The 27,596-nt window shown below is 34.0% G+C and overlaps 1 protein-coding gene across 1 annotated transcript; it reads right to left on the bottom strand.

Annotated features, from left to right (window-relative positions):
* Positions 1-2,478: 2,478 nt before the first annotated feature.
* LOC128989861 (prostatic acid phosphatase-like) lies at positions 2,479-27,596 on the bottom strand. The gene is made up of 10 exons (XM_054411949.1): positions 27,408-27,596; positions 22,155-22,253; positions 19,476-19,715; positions 19,010-19,195; positions 18,112-18,235; positions 16,731-16,942; positions 14,912-15,092; positions 9,749-9,841; positions 6,980-7,064; positions 2,479-5,888 (listed from the first exon to the last, which is right to left on the bottom strand). Exons 1-10 carry the CDS (start codon positions 27,525-27,527, stop codon positions 5,876-5,878), a joined length of 1,353 nt encoding a protein of 450 aa, XP_054267924.1. The 5' UTR covers positions 27,528-27,596; the 3' UTR covers positions 2,479-5,875.

The raw sequence follows: 27,596 nt of genomic DNA on the forward strand, positions 1-27,596 counted from the left end.
CAAGACCTTTAATTTAAGACCTCTCCCACTTTTTAGCGGCTGTACCCGTGCTTTATAACGGGGAAGAACAATCTGTTTCATAATAATTGAAATTGATCTAAAATAAATAATCTATCATAAAGTTTAAATGTCAACGCAAAGGTAAACAATGTGAATTTTATCATGCTTCGAATTTTAAATATGGGGACCAATAATTATTTTTTTTTTAAACCTCCTCAAAACTTTGAACATCCAAGGGGCGTAGCCCGAGAGGAACTCAGGGAAGTGAACAGGCCTATGACATCTTTGAGCTTAATTTTGGCAGTATCGGTTTAGTATTTTAGTCGTGACAGCTGCCCAGACAGACACCACATCAATGTTATAATAGTATAGATAAATAGATAAGTTTAAGTACATAATACATCCAGTTAACTACAAGTAAGATTGTAAAGAGAGGATAATTTAGAACTAGTATATTAATTAATAAAAATAATTTTTATTCAATTTGTTATATTTTTCTACATATTTAAAATAATGAAAAAAGGACAAGAAAATATCACATGATCTCTAAATCACATATTGGTGGTTTTACCAACATCAGCAAGTTGTATTCACGATAGCAAAATAATGATTGAGCAAAATATAATTAAATGCGATTTTCAAACATATAGGTAGTATTGCATGCAAAACCTGAGGAATAAAAGAAACCTAAATAAGCTACAAAGTATTTAAATATAACATAACATATATATATATCAAATATTAAGAGTGTAAAATTGAATCAATGGTATAAATTAATAATTGTAAGAAACATGTTAATATTTATAAAACCAAACAATTAGTTTTGTTTGTAAGAAAAATTATGAGGCACAAAATAATGCTACCCTGTCCTATTACAAGTAAACTTCACATCGTAAACATTTGATTTATAATGATAAAACCTACAGTTTGAATTAGTAGTAATATAGTTTGCAAGCTTCTAACATATCAGAAACTACCGACACTGAATAAGCACCTTGGATCATGTTCATTTGGCTATTTAGGCGAATGTAACAATTAATTTAATCTTTAACAACATTATTATGGTTGCATTTTTAATAAATTAAGGAGATTTTTCCTTTGTCACACATATAACCTTAAACTTGAGAAATAACCTACCATTCACACTATAAAATTAAACTGGCCTATCCATTTCTGCAATAAAACATTCCAATTGTAATTAAAACTGAAGTACTTATGGAAACAAACAATGAGATATCAACAAGTTTTTTACATTTAAAAATTAAGCTAAAATAATAGGAATGGTCCTTCCCTTTCAATAAGTTAACTTCATTCTGTGGTCTACAGAATACATATTTAAGTTAATAATGTAATGGGCGGTAAAAACAATTCAGACCATACAACCCCAAAATTATCAATTCCAAATGAGGATGCTGCAGTAACTCTTGTCTGAAAAAAAGAATACACAAGAGAATGAGAAAAATAAAGTACAAGTATTACGAGTAGGAACGATAGCATGTTTGGATGTTTTTTGGAAACATCTGGAAAAAATATACAGCACTAACCAAAATCAAACAAGCAATTAGAGATAACATTTGGCCACTACAGTCCCAGATACTTTCTAAATCTAACATTTAACAAATAATGCAACCAATGTTTTTAGGAAGATAATGCACTAGGTTTTATCGAAATACTACAGGACAAAATTCAAGTGGTCAACTGATTTTAGCTGTCTTGTGTAGAATTTGTCCATAAATTAAATAGCCATAGAGAAGCAACAGTCAAAAAAATGTAAGTAGGATAAAAATACCCCCGCCGCAGCAAACCTGCAGACTAAGCGAATTTCCATTCGACTGATTGGATTTACACTGAAATGTCTACTTAAAAATATAACATTTATTCTTGATTTAAATATAATTAGTTTAACAAGTACTTAGGTTTGCTGCATCAGGGAGGGTAAAACTGTTTTTTTTTTTTGTAAAATGTGAATAGTTAGTAAGAAATAAAAACATTTTCCAAATTTGATCAAAATATGTTCACAAACAAGCAAACTACAACAGTTTACTTATTCTCCATAAGAATAACATGGGAATTTTAAATTAACAATTTTTTCCGTAACCATTAGGCGCATTATAACGCTTCAATATACTAAATTATTTGTTTTTTTAAGCTCTACAAAATAGTTTGGAAAGAAATTGCAAAATTTTATGTTTTTTGGGTCAAAAATTGGAAAAACCCATTTTTACTCCATAAAAGCCCCCATAAACCCCCGTTCCCATGGTCCGATCATGCTGGTTCGCGAACTCGTTCGAATAAACGTAGGTTTACACGTTTGTACCAAATTTCATCAAAATCGGATCATTTTTGCTCGAGTTATCGCGCTAACGGACACATATATATATATATATATAAATCTATATATATATATATATAAATCTATATATATATATATATATATATAAATATATATATATATATGAATTTGAACGGATGGTGTTTTTGGCCTCTAGGGACCTCAAAACGAAAAAAAAAATCGGTCCCGGGTCCAGGTCTTACCATGAGTACTACGGTAATAGCTTATTCCCTATATGGGAAATTCGCTAAAAATACAAAAAGTATTGAATAATATAAAAAGCAATACAATTTTCTTAAAGTAAAAAGTAATCTTATGGAAAATTATAATTACAATAATTATTATTCTATTTTAAGGGTTTTAATGTTATTTTAGCCCTCGGGACAATTGAGACCCTTGAAAGCCCATACAAACTATTATTACAGTGGACCCCTCTTAACCAACCTCACATTAATAATTGGACTATCCGCCCTCGCTCGTAAAATATTACAGTTTGTTTCAACCGACCTTGTTTGTAGAACAGTTCGGTTTAACCGCTACTTTCTAGGAATCAGAATTTCAGCTCCCATGCTTGGCGATGGGAACAATAAGCTAGACTCTACACAGGATGTTTCAGGCTATAGATAAACATCCTGTCTCGTAACAAAGTAGTTGCTTGTCTCTTTGATTTGTACACATGTCATGTACAGTATTATGATAAATTTGGAAAGAATCAATTTAAGGCATTAAAATAAGGATTTTTATAGACTCTTGCCTACGGATATAATCTATTCAACTGAAAGTATTATTTGTTTTTACCCGTATTGAGTTTATTTGTGCCTTTTTTATCGTCAATACTTAAGAAAAAAAGGTATACATGTAGTTTATTTTGTAAATTTAACATGCACAACTTCAGAATAGTGATTATATAGTTCAAAATGAATAGGACTTAAATTTTTAAGTTTTTAGGGATTGCCGGTTTTAACCGACCTTTCGATTTATACAACCTAGGGTCGGTTAAGAGGGGGTCTACTGTAAAACACATGTTAGTTGCAATCCACAAAAGAACGCAGATCAGTTTCTAAATCTGTTAACCCTTTGAGTGCTATGGAACGATATATCGTTGTTTACTAAAATATTTAAGGTATAAGGAAGGTTATTTTGACAAAAAGTAGCAAAACGGCCATTGATGACTTGCATGTTCATAGGATACACTAACAACCACTTAGCTAAAACGCTAAAAGATCCGCCCAATCCGATGATTCAAGGTGTATGTCTAAACCAAGGATTATGAACACCTCAATATGCCCCAGTAGTTGTAGTATATCGCTACAAACACACAGGTCACCAATTATTTGCCACACAGGGCGGGATTCAAACCCGAGCAAACGAATGCCACTGGCCAAGTGACTAGCCTTCTCAGCTATTTGTGCTTGAAGATTATGGAGTAAAAACCGGTATTAAAGCTGACGTCAACCATTGCTAACAGATAGCGCACCCGACAGCGCTACAATTTAGTTTTTTTCAATGCGTTACTAGGTAGCAGCAATAGTTAGTCTAAGACTATTTAGATTATATTTTTCAGCTGAACCACAACAGTGAGTATAAATGGTGTTTATGTGGCTTTACTGACAAACAGATTTTTTTCTAAAAAGGCTATATTATAATAACCTTATCAAACTAAATCAAGGTTAAATTCAATTCAATATTACATTGTAAACTATATGTCTTTGGATTTCATGAGATTTTGGTTTCAAATAATGCTATCAGAACATTACAATTTATAAGAAAACTTGGAAATTTATAACGGAAAGACAGTTAAAAAAAAATTAAACTGCAAATACTTAGACTCTTCTTTGTTATATATTTGTTAACCTATTATTCCAAATTAGCCAGATTAATAAAACAGTGAAAACAATACAGTTAAAATTCAGCAACAGGTAATGGAATTAAAAGGCAAACAAAAAAAGTCTTACAAAATATGAATTATAGGCCTAGCAGTCAAAGGGTTAACCACAAAACCGACACAAATCAACATTTAAAAACTAGACATATTACATGCAGGTCAGCTGCATAGAATCTCTCAGCCAGTTGAATAGCATTATTCACAGACAAATCTTCGCTTGCAAGATGAAGGGGCGCAAGTACTTTCACCCCTTCATCTTGCAAGCGTAGAAAGGTATATACTTTATAGGGCAAGAAGATGAAGCTAATGAAGGGTATCAACATCAGCCATTCTAAAAGCAAACTCATGTCTAATTAATTTTTACAAAATAAACATCCACACCTAAGCCATTGATAGATCAAGCATTAAAATAAAATATAATTAATCACCAACATTTTGATGATGCAAACTAAAAGAGTAATGCAGCATCTCTATCAGCAGAGTTGAAACATTACCACACTCTATGAGAGCTCCATTTAATCATGTTTGATGAAAGTTATCAATTGTTTTGATCGGTTGTAGCTTATTGTTGCATTCTTGTCAATAGTTTGATTTATCAATTGCATAATACACACATTTTCTGACCTCGGCTTTACCCAGGCCTGAAACTTGAACTCGGATAGAAAAGTCACTTTATACCTTAGTGGTACGATTATTACAGATTAGACTTCACAGTGTACAAGTACAAAAACAACAATAACATAAAAACGCACAATTTTTTAATACTATAGAATCGTTTTATATAATACCAAAAAATGTAAAACAAAGTGTTAAGTTTCTTAATCTTTAAGCTCAAATATTATTTTTACTGTGTTAAACGTGTAATACAACTGTGCTAAATATATTAAAAATCAGTACCACATTTGGACAGTGATTGGTTGAAAATCCTCACAACACTATCTCATAAACAACCCTCACAAGGGCGAACCTAGATCACATAACCTAAAAAGGACAGTTAAAACGGGCAACTATGTAAACATGTAAAGTCATTTTAATTTTCCCTTATAGTAAAGAGCAATACAGTACCTGAATAGATATAATTCTATATTATTATTGCAATAATGGGAATGAACGTCTCTATGTTCCTAGAAAACGTTTGTTAAATCAACCAATTTTAAAATTCAGGGAGGAAAAATAAATTTATAACTTTGCCCAAACAGAAGCAATTAATTCGAACTACCGTTGGTTAATTGATGCAGGGTCGGTGGAGAGAGTGCCTCCTGTCAAAGAAATCGTTTTGTCAGAAAATAAAACACCAAATCACAAACACTTGGATCGTTAGTACAAAAAGACAAATATTTTATACATTTACGAACAAATCACAAACAAAGCACATAGCCAGGGTCACTTAGGGGGCTCCAGCAACTCCCAAAATATTTAAGAAGTTATTTGCAGTTTATAAATCAACAGAAATAAACCAATTTTACATTCCCTCAGCAATCAAGTTAAGATTTCCCTTCAGTTATTAGGTACGGTAGTAGCTCTTCTGAATTGCAATCCTGGCTATGCACCTATTACAAACTCATTTCAATCATGGTAACATTAACAATGATACAAAACTTACAGTAGAGGTCTGCTCTTTCCTCCTATTGAACAAATACGAATAACGATTGCACATTTCATCCCAATTTACTGAAATAAGCAAACATGGAATGAGATAAAAGTAACGGTATGTGCTAGTACTGTTTAAAGAATGGAAGAAAAAGTAGATGTTGATATTTTTCTCACTTTGCTATTCAATTAATATAAATCTATATCTTCCTCAGACAGAAAGACTAACGACTATTAATAACACATTTTGTACTGTACAATAAATGTTCAAAACAACAAAAATAGTCTTCAGTCTTTTGCGAGATTCGTTGGTTTATGGTAAAATAAAGTGTATAAAATATTATATTTTAATTAAGTTCTTTAAGTAATGAAATACAAACCTTATTTAATCTCGGATATTGATTGTATAAGGTAACCAAATTATGTCAAAGAAACACAAAAGTATCTGTGCATACTACTGACATTTTAGAACAACATTTGTGGGCCTATGCTGGCTATATGTGGTAGAAACAAAATAATCTAGGAATGTACAATCTCGTCAAACTAAAAGTCTATTAACTCAGGCTGTTTACCTTTTTGGCTCAGAAATGTTAACACGAATAACCCCATTAAGTTTAAGAAATACGAATTCCAGTGAAATATCTATTTCATTGAACATAAAAAGTCTGGATGATGCGACAAAAGTATAAATTCCACATATATATATATTAGGTGCAAAATCGGTTTTGAGCTGAAACTCGATCTGAATGCCATCACCAGCATGGGCCAACAAAATGGTGACAATGTGCAAGAGGCCCCGATAGACAGAACAAGATACTTACAGTAACTATATAATTTTCAGCATAAAAGCAGCTCCTATGAAACAAGGCATAGCTCTATAAAATTTATTATCCTACAAAGAAACCACAAGTATGTTAAACTGTTCCAAAAAACAAAAACAATCTTTTTGAGATCCAAAGTCTAATAAAACTTCATTACTCAACAGATAGTTTGTTTTTGTTTGCCAACCACAATTATAACTTTGTCTTAATTTATAGTCCACCCAGTTACAGAAATATTGTTTTTTTTTTAATTAGCCTGTAAAATGTTTGATAAAGTTAAAGGTATAGTTTTGGAAACTTTTTGGATGTATTTATAGAGGTTAGAGGTTGTCAGTTTTAAGTTTCCGATACCAGTAAGTGGCCCTTTTCCTCCTCGTCCAATAGATAGCTCCGAAGGCAAGCAGCACGATGATTAGCACAACCAGAACTACCAACACTGAAACAAAAAAAAAAACTGAGTCAATATCAGCAAAATAATATTTTCCTTACCTAAACTAAAAAAGACCCGGTATGGATCATAAACATAAACAAATGACGATTTTGCCTGAAACTAAACATTATTTAACATTGTTTAAATGGAACTGTCTAAGCCATATGTTAATGCAATTAACATGCCAAATTCTATGTTTTATACAAGTACTAAAAACAAAGGGATTGGTAAATTGGTTTAAATACCTGCTTCTAGTAATCCAATTGTTGCAATTTCTGTCACGCAACTAGTTTCGACTTCATACAGAAGTCATCATCAGGCGTCCAGTTGGATGTCAAAATAATCACTTCATCTGAAGGTCGTCGATTCACACATAGTACATTCACACGCAAACACGCGGATCCTTAAAGGATCCTTAAACACATTGCCGTCGCTAATGGTTATCAAAGCATTCTCATTGATAAACTGATTCGTATACATAAACTAAAAACCTCCAAAACAAAAGATAAGAAGAAGTACATCTCAACGGAATACGGTTCTTCCCTTAGCAATAAATTTAAAAACATCATGGCAAAAAATAACGTCACTGTGTCATTTAAAACAGCTAACAAACTCGGAACTTTACTGAAAGATCGACCCCAAACGAGGACTCCGATTTTTGACAAGACTGGCGTCTATAAGATCAGTTGCGACGACTGTCCTAAATATTATATCGGGCAGACAGCTCGTTCTTTTAAGAAGAGATTTAAAGAACATCTTCCAAGAAAAACAACGTCCGCTCAAACCTCAACTTTTGCCGAACACTTAGTTTCTGATAATCATAATTACACAAATATTGACAGCAACATGACCGTATTGCATTTATCTAACGACCATTTCAACAAAAATACACTGGAAGAATTTGAAATATACAGAGCAGTAAAATTCGACAAACAAAATATTTTAAATGACAAACTATCTTTCCAGTCAAATTATATTTATGACACGGCAATCAAGGTACTTGAGAGAGAGTCGGGAATGAATGGGGACAGCTGACTGATAACGAGAACAAAGGGAGTGACGTCACAGCGCCGACCGAACACGTTGACCGGCAGTCTAGACGCTACATTCACCCGGTCGTGACGCATCATCCTAAAGTTACCAATTAGTATTATCATCGTTCTAAATGTACCTTTTTTATATGTCTATGTTCGTGTTCGTGTGCGTGTTTGCGTGTGAATGTACTATGTGTGAATCGACGACCTTCAGATGAAGTGATTATTTTGACATCCAACTGGACGCCTGATGATGACTTCTGTATGAAGTCGAAACTAGTTGCGTGACAGAAATTGCAACAATTGGATTACTAGAAGCAGGTATTTAAACCAATTTATATATTCAACGTAATCCGGAGGCTAACATCAAAAATGAAAAAAGGGATTGGGTTATGTAAATCAATGTGGGGATCATCAATCCAACATATAAACATATGTCGCGTATTAAAACGAACGGGAAACCCCTACTTACTTAATATTCGTCAATTTGATGAAGAAATTAGGTTTTGCCTGGAAAAATTGAATTTAAGTATTAAATTTATCGAATCAAAACCCAAGATACTGAGAGAAACCTTACAAGACTTAGAGTATCAAAATTGGTGTAAACTTCCATACAAAGGGAATGGGGTGGTTCTTTTCAAAGAATGTAATAAGATCAATAACAATTTGGCTAGAGGTTGTGGCCTCACAGAAGCTGAGTTCAAACAATACTTATTCCTCTTAGAAGTCTTCATGGGAGATACAGGGACGGGATACATTGTCCTGTATTTGAGAAATTTATTCTTGAAACTCTTGCCCACGTCTTTGGAAAGTGCCCATTTAGTAGTCTTCTACTGAATACCCGCCACCATACGATCAGAAAAATCATAGCTGATCAATTCAGAAAGAAAAGTTACGAGGTCTATGAAGAAGTCACGGCTATAGAAGAAGAGGGCTCTGTGAGGCGGAGTGACATCATTGTTATAGACAAGGGGAAAGATTTCGGTCTCATTATAGACCCAACAGTTCGTCTTGAGACTTGAGACAAATGAAAATCAGCCACAGGAAGTCCATGAAGAAAAAGTAAATATTTATAAGAAAACTATCCCCTATTATTCGAAAAAGTAAATCGGTCCCGGGTCTAGGTCTTACCATGAGACCTACGGTAATAATAGCTTATTCCCTATATGGGAAATTCATTACAACTGATTATTTAATTGAGTAACACTAAGTATTAGAAAGCTGTATAAACCAAAAAAGTTTAATGTGACAAGAATTGGCATAACAGATAAAATATTTACCCAACAAGAGATTTGGGGTGTCAGGTCTGCTAATCGAGCGGTGCGAACAAAAAAGTAAACAAATAATCTTTTTTTCTAAATTAAATAGGATTTTGAAAAATATTAATTATCAATGCAATACTTCATCATACGAGTATTAAACTTCAGAGTATAATAATAGTAACAATATAACAGTTCTTACATCTTTAATGTAAAAAGCAAAAAGTTATTTAGCTTCAGTAAATAAAATGTCATAAAACGGTACAGTAAAAGATTGTTTTAGAGCATCATTTGAAATCCTGACAAATGGTGAAGTGTTGTGGTTAGTAGCAAGTAGCAATAGCAATCCATTGTTATACAACCTATAGAACAATTGATATTGTCATGCAGGTATTACCAAATATAATTCCGTCACCAGCTAAAATCTTTAACAGACTCAGCCGACCAACAAAACCAATCAGCATCTTGCATCCTTTCACTATCGACAATCCTGCAAGATTAAGGATAGGTAGATATTATATAGAGTTTTACTTTGGGAGGTATAGTAAAATGAAACACATGTTAGTTATACATAAAAATGGTAAATACCTGCTGTAGGTACTTTCGGTGATTCAAAGTTGCTAATGAGCTAAAAAATGAACCTTCAGGTTCGAAACCTTAGTCACAGATTAAAAAACGGATCACAAACAATACAGCAGGTATTTAACCTTTTGATTTGTAAAAAAACGTGACGCTGAGGCTAACATGTTAACAGATTAGTTGCCTATGGGGTGGAAGCAAGGAATATACAGAAATGGTTATGGAAAGTAATACAAGCTGAAGAGTTGGGACCAAGAGGTAAAAGTAGAGGTAAAGAGGAGAGTGGAGGGATCAGAAGTACAGTGCTTGAGGACAGTTTAAAGTGATTGTAGAAAAGGACATGTGCGAATAATGCGAGAACAAAGAGTTCTGGGTTATTGGTAGAAGACAATGAGGGTGACCTAGATAAGACTTTTAGCGTCTTTTACAGAAGATAGCATTTATGAGATGAAGAGGGATGTGGATAAAACAGGAGTAAGATTAAAGATGGTGGAGAAAAGGAAATGTGAAGGTATACATAATGGAGAGGTCTTTCTCTGGTAATATCCATATCAAAACAATATCTATGTATTTAATTTATATTCCATTTAGAAAGAATTAGTGTAAAATAGGTATAATTGACAAATAAACAAATATTGCCATAAATATAAATCTCAAGGAAAATTGGGTTTTTCAAAATTACAAATTTCCAGGTCAAACTTACCATACAAAAATATTTTTAAAACCCTTCCGTCACATCAAACCTGCAGACTAAATAAAATTCTATTAGCCTGATTAGATTTTCACTATAATATTTCCTTAATGACACACTTATGACATACTATCTTCTTTATTATAATATATATTTAAATAGCATTACTTTTAAGGAGTACTTAGGTTTGATGCTAAAGGGAAGGTATTAAAGCGTGTTTTTTGATGAAATACTTTTAGCTTAGTATAAACCACCCGAAGATTGAAAAATTCTACTTTAGGTCAATCGTCTATACATTAATTACGTAAGTCAATTCTTGGCGTCAAAATTGTGGGCAACTGGGAAGTCGTAGAACGACGGAAGAGGGCTCAAATTAAAGGTCCCGATCCCGTGACAGTGGGAAAGGTAGTGAAATTCCCGACATTTTAACACAAAATTAGATATATTGTATTTTTTCTACATACAAATAGCTTTAGAAGCCATTCACTGCTGATTTTTGTTTACTTCAATACAGCTGATCGTGACATGATTTAACATCAAGCAAGTAAGCAATATTACATTTTGAATTACTAATTTGCCAGTCAATTCTGCAATGTACTGTATACTATATAAAACTTGGCATAACATTTCCTATAATAATTAAGACTGTTTCAAAAGTTTAACCCTTAGAGTGCCAGGCGAGAAATAAAAGTAACGCTCAAAAAATGCCGATGATTTTTCCCGAAGGTCGCGCTAAAAATGCCGAGCGCGATCTGGCGATTTTTAGGTTAAAATTTCGTAAAAATCGAATTTTCGATATTTCGACCAACGAAAATCGATGTATCGCATCTAGCAACTTTCGACTCAAATGTTAATATATGGGTTAAAAGAATCCGAGTATTTATTCGGTTGTTATGACAGCTGTTCGATCATTACGAAACGTCCGGTCAGCCGGACGTTGGCACTTTTGGCTCGTTCTAAAAACGTCCGGTCGGCCGGACGTTGGCACTTTTGGCTCGTTTTAAAAACGTCCGGTTCCCCGGACGTTGGCACTCAAAGGGTTAAATCAATTGTTTTACTGTGCATTTGCAAACTTGTGTGTTTTTAAGTAAATTAGTTAAGCGTATGATAAGTAGTAGTATCATAGGAGATAGCAACCACATTAACTAAATAATAAACGATTCAAGATTAAATGGAAAACTTCTGCTTTGTTTTGATTTCAAAACATATGTTAAAGTTTTATTCTACTCTTTGTTTGTAAATTTACTAAAATTTATATTTGAGATTTACTGTAGTGTTATTCAATATGTAATTATTAGTTTTTTAGGCAATTGTATAAAGTGGAATAACCTCAATGGCTACTGGCTACTCTTAGAAAACAACCTGGGAATAAAGATGAAATAGGTCCGTACAGGTATTTGTTCATCATTACTGTACTATCACAAGTTCCAATGAGCGGAAAAACAATTTGGATTGGAGGACAATTTAACCAGGTTTTTACTGCCTGTTGCTCCAAGCAAAATGGGTTCAAATATAATATAGCCTAGCATGCACGGTAGTAAAGGGATCATCCATAAATAACAGTAAAATGAGAGGTGTTTCCGTTTCTTAAAACTAGGCTAACCATAAATCTGTCGAAGATGCTGATGAAAAGTAATTTTGTGATTGTTTTCGATACCTGGGTAATGGAACCCTAACCAGTCGTAAAATAGTTAGTAATCAGGCGTTGATTCGGCCATTTTTGATAGAATATGTAAAGTCAATCGCACCTTTAGGAGAAATACCACCACATAAACTTCACTAGACTAATAGTAGTTTTTTTTTAATGTTGATCAGAAACAAATATAGGGTTAGGTTTGGTCAATGGGATGCCTTTACTTTACACTAATTTTGTTAAACCTTTACAAAAGAAGCATAAACTTAAAAATAATAACTGGGTCGGGGTGCTAATTTAGCGGTTTTGACCATGAACTAAACTTATCTCAACACATCTTTATTTGCCTTTTCATATTTGGCGAAAACAATTTCCAATAATTCAATCGGGGATTTTTTTTTATTGTCATTAACCAAAAGACCAAAGCTACCTAAGTAAAGCAATATTTATTCACAAACATGTTTGCTGCCTTTAGCAGAGTTGAATGAGCCTCTGGAGTAATTTATTTTGTATTTATTTGTATTATTAATATTTGTCAGCAATTATTCATTCAAATTATTTATTGTAAATAACATCAACAAAAGACAAACAACAAATTGTTTTTTCAACAAAATATAGGTTGTACTGGGATATCTATCCTGACACATAGATAATTTGATTCAGACTTGGTTTAAATATTACAATAATTTGTTTTACATTTGAGCGTTTTAGAGACTTGTGTCTCTACAAGTCACTAGTATTCTTTATAGTATAAATCCACATGTTAAGATAATAAATTAAGTTTGCGTCAAACATAGTACTCGAATGGGTGGATTATTAATTGATGAGTTTGGAAAGCAGATAAAATTTGTTGAGTTGACAACAAACTAATTAAATTAATACCCCACTTGTAATTGGAATACTATTTAATCCATGCGCAAGCCACGCACGCTTTAAGTTTACCCAAATAAATCATCGTCCTTATTAAAGTAAAGTATTAAAGGTATTAACATTTCCTTGAGAAGTTAAGTAAGTAGGCCTACTTCAAATTAATATAAATTTTCAAAAAGCAATATATGTTTCTAATAACCTACTTTGGGATAATTTCTTTATGCCAATGTTAACTAGCTTAACTAATGACTTAGTCATGACCTACAATGAGTCACATTTGATTATTATCTGTATTTACCCCTTAGAAATTGTTCACGAGCTCGGGATTATCGTAGTCCGAGCCCAAAATCCGGAAATAACCGGTATTTGGGCCGCGACTTAAAAAATCGGGTTCACGAGCTCGAGACTATATAAGCCGCGGACCAAACTGATAGGGGGCACACAATTAGTGCAGGGATAAAACCCGGTTTTAAAAGTTGGGTTCACGAGTCCAATTACAGATAGTCCCGGCTTCTGATCATTAGTCCCGGTGGGTTCACGAGTCAAGTCCGAGCCCAAATGAGATGGTTCGGGCCCAAAAGAACAATGGTGTTTGGTCTCCAACTCAGACCTGGTAGGTGGCAGGTTTAAGGTGACATGATGTCGGTTTTATCTAGTTAGCTCCTTAATTTTTATTATTTGTTAAAAACTAATGTTTAAATATGGTTCCTCATTAAATTCCGAACAATTTCATTACCCACAACACCATATTAAACAAATATGTAAAAATGGTAAAAAGGGTCATAAAACATTAAAAAATCATCAAACAACTTAAAACGACAGATAAATTATGCACGTAACAAAGTAGTGTCATAAGAAAGATATTTTACTGATAAACCCCATGTTATTACAATTTTAACGACAAAATTATGCATAGAATATCAATATAACTAATCAGCCACAGTTAAACCATTGTTATCTAACATAATTATGGGAAACATCAAGCAAACCGTCAGTCGTTGAGTACGGTTCACGGTGATATCACCGTCTTGTGTTGTAGGCTACTTACTGGTCGCCGTTGAATATGACTATGAAATATCTATACTGTATTATGTTAACAATTATGTACCATCACTCCACTACCTCGCATAGGACCAGCTCGTTATCATGACTAAAACCCTTTTATGACTTGATGAATTTAAAGATAGATTTAAATGTTCCAAAGATGCCGTCAATGTTGGTTTTGTTGTCATGGTGGTGTCTATTCAATCTTTTTCGTACAAATTCTGTCGTTAGGACAATTTATTGAGCAGGGCATTGGGTGCATTCCAATCGATAGTTCAAATCCCCTTGAAACGTTATAAAGGTCAATGATAAAAACACCTCCTGGTATACAACGTATGTTGATAAGACTAGTTGAGCATTTGTCTGCTGGGAGGATCATGATCGATTGATTTGATCTCAGGGTTGAGATGGGTTATCTATCATCAGCTGTTAGGTTTTGCAGTCAACTAAGAAGTTATTTCCGTGCATTGGTGTAAATAAGTCTTGAAATATAATTTTTACTGCATTTGTTTACCTGAAAAGGTTTAGGTATTTGAAGAGGTGAAATATGCAGTTTAATGTTGTGTTCCTTTACTCTTTTTCTTATTTGTTAATAGAGTATCCTATCAAATTTATAACTAAACTACGAACCATTTAGAGCATATCTCCCTCAAACTCTTGCCAAATACAGTGTACTCACATTTAAACTTAGTTTAAGTGGAAACTTCAACTTTTACTGGTGGTGAATCAGTGTAAACACTTACCAACAATGGTCAGCATGCTGTAGGAACTGAAGATGGACACTTTACACTCTTTCTCCCAGTCTGTGACTGTTAGAGAGACAGGCTCCAATAGTTTGATGAACTGATCTAGAGGACAAGCAGCCGAACATCCAGGCAGAGTCAGCAAGTACGGGTCCTCACTGCTAGAGTTGCGGTAGAACATCTGGAATTATTCTAATTAGATTTATTCAGCACAAAAATAAAGGAGCAGAGTTATAATGATAAATGTCGGCCCTATACCCATCTAATACAACGTGAAAGAGCTTTGGGTTGTAAGATGTAATCTAGATACTTGACCAGTAGGCATCTGCAAAGATGCAAGGTTGTAGCAAACCTGGCAACTCACGCAGAAGGAAAGTGAGCTTTTCCTCCCGCCTCCAGTGACCGTATCCAGAGTGACTTTAACACATTTACGGTCGTAAACCATTGTTTATTAAGTGTTTGATTATGTTTATGAGAGGAATGTTTATTTTAAAATAAAGCACTTTATTCATTCATTCATATTCATTCGTTCATTCATTCTAACACATTTAGCAACTCTTGCAGAAGTTTGATCCGATTGGAACTGGGATGAGATCACAAAAGAAGACCCGATAAGACAATGTCCCAAAAAGAGCACCGTCGTCCGACCATCATGGCCAATTTCAGTACCTCCAGAGAAGCAAGGGGCGACAAAAAAAAACTTCCGCTGATTTGACGGCTAGTTTTCAATCTTTGAGAGTTTCCAGGAGTGCTTACTCCCATAATATAATATGCAATAATTGTTTTGCTGGAGTAGTGGATATTCTTCTACTGCACCACATTCTTCACTTCCACAAGAGTTGCCCAGTGTGCTACTAGTTTTAACCATTCCAATTCCATGCTAAATTTGTAGCTACTTTTAGAAAAAAAATACCCCCGCCGCAGCAAACCTGCCGACTAAGCGAATTTCCATTCGTCTGAATTGATTTTCAGTTAAATATATTTTAATAACATTAGGTTTAACGAGTACCTAGGTTTGCTGCTACAAGGAAACTAATAAAGTGTGTTTTTGAGTAAAATATTGATAGCTTAGTACAAAATAAATAAATTTGCCAAGTTTGATCAAAATATATTCATAAACAAGCAAACTACAACATTTGACAATATTCTCCATAAGAATAACATGGGAATTTTAAATTTAAAATTTTTTTTAATTTTCTCCGTTACTAATAATCGAACAAAAATACTTTTATATACTAAATTATTTGTTTTTTTAAGCTCTTTAAAAAGGTCTAAAGAGAAATTGGGAAATTTTGTGTTTTGAGAGTCAAAAGTGAGAAAAACCAATTTTTACCCCATAAAACCCCCCGTAAAGCCCCGTTCCCATGGTCCGATCGTGCTGGTTCGCGAACTCATTCAAGTTTATCCCGCTTTACACCTTTAAACCAAATTTCATCAAAATCGGACAAAAATTACTCAAGTTATCGCGTTCACGGACGTATATATATATATATATATATATATACAAGTCTATATATATATATATATATATACATATATAAAAATTTGAACGAATAGTGTTTTTGGCCTCTGGGGACATCAAAATGAAAAAGTAAATCGGTCCCGGGTCTAGGTCTTACCGTGCCACCTACGGTAATAGCTACTTCCCTATAGGGAAATTCGCTAAAAATAACCTAGCTGGATTGAGCCACTGATGTACCTAAAATACTAACTACTCTAATATGAACCAAATCGTTAACCAAACTTTAAAATTGGCTACAGTTGGTCCATTTAGATGGGCTGTCTACATCAGTATCCAAGAGTTGATGATAGTACCTACCGTGACCAGATGGTCGCCAGAAGAGTTGACCCTGAGTTCCATCATGAAGCACACCGTGTATGGAGGGTTGATCATGTTATACACTCCCAGAGTGTGGAGTAGGTTGGACACTGTTGTATCATGAGCCGAGTACATGTTCAAGTTGCGTTTGGGTTTTGGTTTGGTTACCTTCTTGTCTTTCATACTAGTGATCATCTCCTTCACCAACAGACCTGTGGAAACATCATAAGAGTAATTTAACTGGCTGTTAATTAACATTATGTTACTCTTTGTGCTCTGGGATTATTTTGTGATTTCATTTTCATTATATTGAATTTTAGCCTTCTGATCCCATTTAAATACTATAAATTGGTGTAAAATACCTGCATTTATGCGATCTTGTTTGTAGGAATGAAGCGAGAAGACATCTTAACTGCCTGAAGATGACTCCAATGTGAGTTGAAACCGGTAACAACTCGGCTACAAACAAGATCGCATAAATGCAGGTATTTTACACCGATTTCATTTTGTTTGATTTTTTTTAAATGAATAAAGGAAATAATATGTTTTTTCCACATCTTTTGTAGAATGAATAACGGAAATACATACTTTTAAATAGCCTACATCTTGAAATATAAATAAATAAAACCTCAAACCACCATGCCCACATTATTGTCACAAGGCTGAATGACTAGACTATCTAATAACTGGACTTGAAATCAGGTTTCCTTGAAAGAAGTGCTACACTCCAATACACTAGTCACGTTCCTAGGTACTACATAATAAGAATGGCTTAATGTTTTATAATATCTTGTTGTTTAATTTATAGAATTATATATTTGATCAATTATGGTTTTAATAACTGATTTAGAGGGATGTGCGTCTTGTATCGCAGTCTAGTTGTACCTCGGACCTAGGCACAACTAGTCGGAGGTACAACTAGACAGTGGCGTACCCGACAGGTTGTACCTGCAGATTTTTAAGAGGTAAAAGTAGACAGCAATACATTTTAGAAAATTTCTCAAATAGGAAATAAGTTATTACCATAGACTAACCAACATACAGTGCACAACAGTAGTGCTTTACTGTTTTTTTAAACCATTATTAATCAACTGCTGGTTAAATTAAATACTAAATAGGTTACTGAGCAGGTTTTGATTTTACTGGTAGGTATAATCAAAAATCTTGTTTGTCCTAATTAGTAGTTTAATTTCTGTAGTTTTAAACATCTATTATTTAAAAAATATTTTTTAACACCACAATAAGTGTTGAAGTCCAACAGTTTTGTCACAAATGTACTAACGATGCTTTTTATTCACCTTGTAGATAAACATTATCATGAACTAATTCCTGCAACCGACCTAGTTAAAATTATCTAATAACTGATATTCAAACTATCTACCTGATTTGAGGCGAGCCAGTTTCTTTGTCCAAGTAGGTAGTACAAAGCTGTATTTAGAAGCCTCTGCCATCGGATGAGGGAAAATAGACTTGGTCCACTCTGGTATCGAGAAATTGTACAAAGTCTGAAACATTAACAAGTACTTGACAAAAAACAAAAAGATATAAATAGGCCTAGTTATCTATATACTGTATAAGCCAAAAGTACCCATGAACTTTTGAAACAACTGCAAGTCACACACCCATAAACCATATACTTAAAATGTTCGTCATGACGAGAAACCTTGCGCAAATCCATTATCCACTATCCATTATGTCATAAATTGCCCTTTAAGGTCATAATTCCTTTCTAAAGGGAACTTTTCATATACTTATAATGTTAAAAATACCTCAGCTGTACTTATTTGTTTGTTATTCTTTTGATGTATTACCTTATTAAAATCAGGTGTGATTATTTGTTTCTTTTACTGTATTTTGTTTACTTCAGGTTAACTTAACCAATCAATAGTTTTATTAAACGGGGTGAAGGCCGTGGGTAACAACTAATTATCATGTAAGATTCAATGTTTTAAGAAGTCCTAACATGTTACATCCTGATGCCCACTAACACTTTTATTGGTATATATACACAGCAGTTTGGACTTTTTATCATTTTGGGCTAATATTATTCAAGAATTGATATGAAATATTTCCACCGCTGATAAGAGAGTTATGGAAAGTAAAATAATGTACAAAGTTTGTATGGTACACAAAGTCTTTAGGTAAACAATAGATAAGTGACTTTTGTAACTGTTATTGTAAACATAGATTTTTTTTAATTTTTAAACTCTCATGATATTTTATAACTTTATTCATAATAGGCCTAATGTACCTAATATTTCAGTAGATATGAAATGTACCTCAACCCAAAGAGTATTGTAGACCCAGTCAATACGTTCAATAGTAGTAACCTGTTCACCAGCATTTTGGTTCAATACTTTGTAAACTTCTATGAAAGTGTTGTTCAATGCTTGCATTTCTTCGGTTTGCATCAACCTGTTAAATTCTTCTTCATATGCTGGACATGGTTTTTTTGCCGCCAACAACTTGAACATCAGACAACTAGTTTAGTTTTACGTATTATTTATAAAATAATGAGTATAAAGTTTTGTAAACAAATAAATTAGATATATAAAAGATCTTAGATCATATATTTGGGTGGATCTTAACACTAAAAATAGGTCACACACAACTCTTTTCCAATAAAAGGTAATATTTATGCATTTCTATCTAGGTGGGTTAGATTTTAATCATTTGCCAACAAACGTTTTGAATGACACAATATGGTTGGTAACTGGTACACACTGTGAAAGTACTTTAACTCACATTGTCAAACTTATCAGGAACGGTGTGTACAGGGATTGGTTGCCAGTTGATGTTTTCATTCCACACTTGAGCTTCCTTGGGAGGATACAGACCTGCCAGGTTACACTCAGCACTCATCAACGTTCTGTCAACATCAGTGCTTCTGACGTAGATCATGTCTCGACTATACTGCTCCGTCAACAAAGCGTCATATCTGTTCCGCAACCACTGGCCCAACTCAAAATGTTGCTCTTTTCCAGTCTGGAAAAACATATTTTGAGTCAAGAGAGATAATGCAATAAAAGAAAATAACAAACTAACAATGAAAAAACAAAAAAATATTGTAACGATAAACAAACATTATACAATAATAAAACTTCAGGAAATATTAAATGAGCAATCTTTGGCCTCTAGGAATTTAAAATATGAGGAATTTATCAGGAGCATTACTTCGAGAATGATTTAAGACAGGAAAGAAAACTAACAATATTGCAAATTAGAAAGGGTGAGTATAAAGTGTAACTATTTTAGAGAAAACTAAATGAATACTAGCATGAGCAGTATGTCCAGTGTTTAAGCCACCACGATTCATACGAGGGCCATCAATTGCTCATTGTGTTTTATTACAAATCCAAACACTAGAGCTTCAATTGAGACAGAATAAAATGGACAGTGTTCTGGGACTCAATAGGCTTGGAATTCACAATTTTCTTATAATAATTATAATTATAATTGATAACTGTCAAAGAAAGCTTCTCAAACATATTAGTTTTTTTATTTTCCTCCGCTTTGTGTAAATAAATGCCTGCATGGACATAACTTTTCTTAGTGAGAGGTTATGTTTCAATTCATCAAATGTTCAGGAAACAAGAAACAAACGAATATACTTTTTTTCTCCAGTTAGACACTGCCTCTTCAATATTTTAGAAACCTCTGGTCTATGAACCAGGAGAACAAAGACTTCGGAATATAGCATTGATTATAAATCAGATAGATGATAAAGCAATTTTTCAAACTATATTTAGAATTTTACATTTCTGCTGCCATTATTATGTATAGATAGGTGCCTGCCACAAACCGCCATGGAATTAGTAGCGCTAGAAATATTTATATTTGTTAAAAAGGGAAAAAAATTTTTTAATTTAATCAATTGTACCTTGCCAACAAGTTTTGTAAACTTGGCGAGGCCAAGATGTTGTATTATCACAAATAAATATATTTGAATTTGAATTTTGAACTATCAGCACTGAAAAAAATTTCAATATATTAAGGAAAACCTTGTTGTGATCTTTAACACAAACAAAAACATCTTTCATAAGTAGGAGTGGGGGGGTCCAGGGCCGGATCTAGGAACCGTGAAACCAAGCAAAGCAGGGGGGCCCAAAGAGCTCATAAAATTTAAAATTATTTTAATGCATATGAACATAATTGAATAGGACAGTAAGTTTAGTTTTGACAGACAAATATTGTCAATATCAAAGCTAAAGTTAAAACTATTAAGTAAATTTAGACCTTACTGATTTTACTCGTCAACAACTCGGGACCTCGTCGTAGACAGCTTAATCTGTGGTTTAATACTGTCACTTTCAGTCAGTTCAGTCTGTATGCTCAGTTCAGTCTGTATGCTCAGCTCAGTCTGTCAGCTTACCAGCTGCAGTGCGCGATTCACAGATCCACTACAGTCCGATTGACGTGGATGTAGTGTCAACTTAGTCAACTATCAGTTGAGCTGAGCAATAAGTCTGTAGTACAGGCGGGACTTATACTAACCTCTGTAGCGTTATCTAATGACCTCAGGGCCGGCAAGAGCCGTCACGGGCCCCTGGGCTGAGTGATCCTTTGATCAATTGTAGATTGTAGATTTTCCCGTAGATTTTCCCCTATTTTCCCGATTTAGTGTCTAGCCACCTCCGTGCCGTTTTTTTAAGCATTTAACAATATATCTAAAATGAATTATAGTTTGATTAATTCTCTTGCTCATAGTAGCAACTTTATTCCTCTCAAAAATTACTATGTGAACTGGAAAACCATGCTAAAATCTTTGACAGAAAAGATTTTACATTTGACCGGGCCAGGGCTCCGGGGCTCTGGCCCCCCTGCCCAACCCTCTGGGACCATGATTTGTATGTAGGCCTATCTATCTTGAAATGATAGGGTAAAAAAGAAACTAAGTTTAAATTGAGTCATTTGTTTACTACTTTACATTATTATTTACCTATGCTTGAACATTTTTATATAAAAACCTTTTACTTTTTTTGTACAATATGTATTTTATAATTTGTAAAGCTTGTTGAAAGGCTAAGAAATCCTATTGACATATGAATAAGAAAGCTTTATTTGAAGTTTGCTGTTATTTTAAGTTCATAAATTTACAAAATTACGAATATTAACAAAAATGTCTTTTTACAAACACAATTAATATTTTATTTTTAAAATAGCGTTAAAATTCAGTTTCAGCTACTTATATTTTAAACATTCCCCCCTCCCCTCCTGCAAATAAGGCCTCTCTCCTATTGATGCCAGCTCTAGGGGCCCTTGGAGGACTTTTGCAGGGGGGCCCATATTTTGTAGATCCGGCCCTGGGGGGGGGTCATAGATCCTGATCTAGGTTTTAATATTGGTGACATCATTTGGCAAAAATCAAGCCTTCATAATTTCTAAGCATAGGCTATTGAATAGCCGCAATAACTTGAAACTTACATTTGTTAATTGACCAAATCCAACTGGCCAGAAGGAAGTGTTTCTAAATGGATCTGTTGGATATGGATCGATGGGCGTTCTATCACCATGCCTAAAGAGCTGTAAAAATAATTCATTAATGGTTTAATAAAATACAGTAAAACATGTTTTTATAAATACTTAAGCCTAATAAACAGTAACTTAGTAGGTTTTTTCGTTTTGCCCTTTGACAATACCACTGGGTCGCAAAGACATCATCATCGCGATCAGTGATAGTGATGAAATTAAGAGCATCTTTTGTGATCACCGAGACATAACTTATCATGTTATTGCAACAACAAAATTATTAAGCGGAGCAAAGTGAAGCAGAAAACAATTTCAATTTTTGATAATGCCTATATAGTTTAAAAGTAAGTTCAAGATTTTAAATTTTACATTGGCCTCAAAGGTTTCCATGATGGTTACTACAAAATAACGATGTAACTGTAAACAAAGAATCATAGCAATGTTTAAAATCAAACCAAATAGCCTATGGCATAAACACAGTAGGCCTACAAAGAAAAAAAACTGATGATGACTACTGATCAGAAAAAGTATTAAGTTTTACGTACGCCATTTGAAAACTAACCTAAGTTACCACTGACTGAATATGTATACTGTAAGTTGAAGATTTTTTTTATGTAATTTTTATAACAAATAATATTTATCTAAAGATGTGATTGGGAACTAAAACCTATATGAATCGGCAGTTTTAAACAACTAGATATTCTCAAATCCCTATATTATGTTAAGTTATCTGAATCTAGGCTATTATGAATGTGCGTTCTTAATTTTTACTTTAAACAGTGCAAGTAAAATTAACTTATACAGTAACTTATCGATATTAACAAATTGAAACATATCAGCTGACAACTACGATAGGCTAAATAAATATTGATCAGTAACTTATCAACAAACAATTTAAAAAAATGTTATAGCCTACAGTAATGAAATAAAACTGTTCTAAACAAACCATACCTTTTTGGTTCAAAGTCATAATTTAGAACAGTTTGATTTCCATAATCCACATAAGTGGTATTTACTCAGGGGAGGTATAGATGAGCTTACGATGACAGCTCATCGTAAGCTCATCGTGGATTGACAAGATTGCAGCGTCAAGGAAACGAAGTAGGATCAAAAGTTGACTTCTTCAACGAACAGTTGTCCTCCTTCAGAAGAAAAACCGCGAACATTATCCTTGCTATGCCTGTTTTGTAGATGATGTATGTTTTGTCCCAAAATCTGTTATTTCTTGTTATTCATTCATAGATTGATTGTTGTTAATGTTTCACGTAGAAGTTATTGTCATCATAGTTTAATACATTGTTAAATCTTCAGGAGATATCTGTTGTTGCTATACTTTCAAAGTCTACATGCATTTTCTGAAATCCAAATTAATATTAAATATTTTTTTGTTATTATCCGTTATCTGTCATGTTGTCTGTTTGTTGTTATTTTACTTTGTTAATGTTATTATCTGTTATTGTTGTTCGTTGCTATGTTGTTGTATTACTTTTTGTTGCAATGATGTTTTGTTCAATGGTAGCCTATATGCAGCTTCTCGTTATTTCAAATGCAATTTTTATCTTTCCATTCTACTCATGTGCTTAAATATATTATTTTGTAAATGGTGTATCCGTTGGAATGAATAAATAAATACATAAATAAGCTGTGGGCTTCTCATTAGCTGAGGGAACACCATTACCGTAACAATACGGTTTGAAGCCATCGACCTCGGTGGTCTAGTGGTTAGCGTGCCGGGCTGATATGCTGACAGTCCCGGGCTCGAATCCCGCTGGTGGTGCTAACTTTTTGACTAAGATTTTTTCATTATCAGCAAGTTTGGTTTGGTTTGGTATGACAGTTTAATTTTATTATGAAGTCATTATAAAATTTTAATTGAGCAATTTCTAGTTTTATTTAATGAACAGAATTATTTGTTCTATTAATAGGCCTAAACTTTAGCCTATTTATATTATTTCATTACAGTAGAGTCCCACAAACTCGGCGTAATGTGGACTGGAAGGGTGCCAAGTTTGTGAAATGCCGGGTTATCGGGAACTAGGGTTAAAAATAAGAACAATACAATTTTTATTCCTTTTAGCTGCCTTATTTATTTACATTTATTTTACAAGTAGGTATTAAGTCATCAGATATAGTACAACAAATCCTTGTCACGAGTTGCAAATGCTTTGACTTGAGCCTATGTTTAACTCGGACTAAAAAAATCACTAATTTTCTGAGCCAGGTGATGGCCGAGTTATCCAGACTGCCGGGTTATATCGAGTGCCGAGTTTGCGGGACTCTACTGTATCAGCAAGTTTGGTTAGTTCGGTTAGGTTATGATAGTAAGTTTAATTTTATAATAAAAAAATTATAAAATTGAATTTGAGGCATTTATAATTTTATTTTATGAACAGAACTATTTTTGCGATTAGTAAACCTTCATTGCCAAAATGCTCTCTACTACAGCGCTGTTCACGGAGGAATTTTGAACTAATAAAATAAAGTAGGCCGAGCACTCTTCCCTACCTTCGAGAGCTGAGAAAGGAGTATCGCACTTGTCTGCGAGAGGCAAAGCAGTCAGCGGCGGCAGTCAGGATCGCCACCTCGGCTAATCCGTGTAGGGCAGCATGGGATTTGATCAACCAGAGCAGACCTAGGGCGGGAGCGGGCGCTGATTTGAGTTTTGCAACCGCAGAGGATTTCAACAATTTCTTTTTGGACTCTGTGGATGGTATTGTTGACTCCATTCCACTAAAGGATAACAATTATTTTGATTGTATTCCAGGGGTACATAATAAGTTTGAGTGGAAAATGGTTAGTGCATTAGAGGTAACAAATGTAGTCAGTAGTTTTAAGTCCTCTAGCAGTAAAGATGTTTATGATATGTCAACTGATTTTATCAAAAGGGTTGTACATGTAATCGCTCCTTTATTGGCCCATTTGTTTAGCTGCTGCCTTCTTGAAGGCGTCTTTCCTGATGTTCTTAAAACAGCCAGAACAGTGCCTGTGTTTAAAAAGGGCCCTAGAAATGTACTAGCAAGCTATAGGCCGGTGTCCCTGATACCAGTGCTAGGCAAGATATTTGAAGCCTTAATGTTAAGGCAGATAAGTGATCACTTTGAAACCCATAACTTACTAGTCCCTGCTCAGCACGGATTTCGTAGGGGCAAGTCCACTGTAACTGCGGTGGGCTCCCTTTTACAGGTTATTCTTAATGCTTTTGAAGACAAAATGTCAACCTCTGTTGTGTTATGCGATCTGTCACGCGCTTTTGATTGTGTGCCGCATGACCTACTTGTCAAAAAGCTTTCAATGTATGGTGTTGGAGCCTGTGCGCTCAAAATGTTTGAGTCCTACCTTGATAATAGGTTCCAGGTTGTATCCTGGGCTGGGGATAAATCAAACTCTCGAGTGGTAAAGCATGGAGTCCCACAGGGCTCAATCCTTGGTCCCTTCTTATTCATTGTTGCCATGAATGACTTGTATTATGGTGTCTCAAATGATATATTGATGTATGCAGATGATACCACTATTTTTGCTACACACATTGATCATATTATGGCAAAAAATTCTGCTAGCTCATTGTTAAATGAAACGTCTCAATGGTTTGATGGAAATAAATTGGCCTTGAATGCAGCCAAAACTCAAGAAATCATGTTTAGCCTTAATAAAAATGTTTCCAGTGATGATTCTGTAAGACTGCTGGGTTTCACCCTGGACTCGGAGCTTGTGTGGGATGACCACATAGATGCACTCTGTGTAAAATTAAGTAGAGTAAGACATCTTTTGAGGAAGTTGACCTCTGAACTACCTTTTAACTTTTTGAGACTGGCTTTCTTTTCTTTTTTTCAGTCCCATATTGTATATGGCACGCTCCTGTGGGGTCACTCCCCGCATGCTCAGAAAGTACTGCTCCATCAAAAAAAGGCTATCAGAATAATATGTCAGGTTCATTATCTGGAGCATTGTAGGCATTTGTTTGCAGAACTTCGTATTATGACTGTTGTAAATGTATATATTTATCAATCTTTGTTAGCTATTAAGGACATGGAAGAAGATCTGGTTTGTAACAAGGATGTCCACTCATATTTTACAAGAAATAGAAACAATGTACATTTAAGTAGCAATAGATTGAGTAAAACTAATAACTGTTTTCCTGTTACAGGCAAAAAGTTTTACAATGCTCTCCCGGAAAGTGTACGGTCATTGCGGAAGTCAAAATTCACAAAAATTGTAAAAGATTGGCTTGAAACGAATCCTTTTTATGAAACTAAAGAATTTTTTGATGCTCTGAAGGCTGGCCATTGTTTTTAGTTTGTAATTTTATTTTTACACTCAGGTATGTGTCACAATTTTCATTTTCTTTTGTTTGCCATAACTGCATGGTTTGCTGTGTTGTTTGCTGTGAAGATTAACCATTTTTTATTTCAGCATGGTTTGTAATGATGAACGTTTGATTATTTATATGCATTGGTTTGTTTATTTTAGAATAGTTTGACGTTACCTATTGTATTTATTTACTTAATGGTATAATAAATCTCTTGAATCTCTTGAATCTCTTGAATACCTCAATCGTAGGCTACCTCCCCTAAGTCAGACCCCACATAAGTTTACATATTAAGTCCAAATATTAGGTTATTTTTGCCTAAACAAGATCAGTTGTCAATTTCAATTTTTTTAAAGTTAGGCCTAGGCCTAAGCGTTGAAAATTATTAAAACAGAAGGATAATGGATCGTAAAGGATAAACAACAATATCGATAGGTATAGGCCAATCGAGAAAATATTGATAATAATGAATGAATGTTCCCTTTAACAGCAAAGTATCAAAACATTCCTGTGGCGCAAGTGTGACTCTATCCCCCATGCTCTGGACACTCCTATAACCATTCTAATGAAAGAAATGGAACATGGTATCATCAAGAATACATAACTTAAGTTAGACAATAAGGCTGTAACTCGTACCACGGTACCTAAGTTGATAGGCCTAGGCTAGCCTACTGATAGTTTGAAGTGGGTAGCCTAGGCCTAACTTACAGTAAGTTTTAGGGTTGGTAAGTTATAGAAAATCTAGTGATGCTAAACTGTAGGCTAATCAGTCTGAACAAAATAAAAACCACACACAAATTGTCACATTGTTAATATGCCTATGCATGGGCCCTACTCTGAAGCCTAGCCTAGGCCTATTTCCAAAACAAAAACATTGACATTTCTACCATAAAAGTGCTTACCACATTTGCAAATATCACTTCGCCTAGTTCATTCTCTAGAATCCTTGAATTTACAATACAAACTGCCTGACAAACTATAAAAAACGTAAACATATGCCTAAAACAGAATAATTCAACCATTTTAACCTCAAAACCAGTATTATTCGTTAGTGAGTGAGGGCAGTGAGTGAGTGAGGCGCTGCAGCTAGG

Source organism: Macrosteles quadrilineatus, unplaced genomic scaffold, assembly GCF_028750875.1.
Source record: "Macrosteles quadrilineatus isolate MER2022 unplaced genomic scaffold, UCM_ALF_1.0 Scaffold_3__2_contigs__length_128488019, whole genome shotgun sequence".
NCBI lineage: Eukaryota > Metazoa > Arthropoda > Insecta > Hemiptera > Cicadellidae > Macrosteles > Macrosteles quadrilineatus.

Coding starts and splice junctions, on each gene's coding strand:
- LOC128989861 (XM_054411949.1), bottom strand. CDS start 27,527: ATGGTTGAATTATTCTGTTTTAGGCATATGTTTACGTTTTTTATAGTT. Junction 22,254..27,407: donor AAGTGATATTTGCAAATGTG/GTAAGCACTTTT, acceptor TTATTTTTACAG/CTCTTTAGGCATGGTGATAG. Junction 9,842..14,911: donor CAGCATGCTGACCATTGTTG/GTAAGTGTTTAC, acceptor TTAATCTTGCAG/GATTGTCGATAGTGAAAGGA.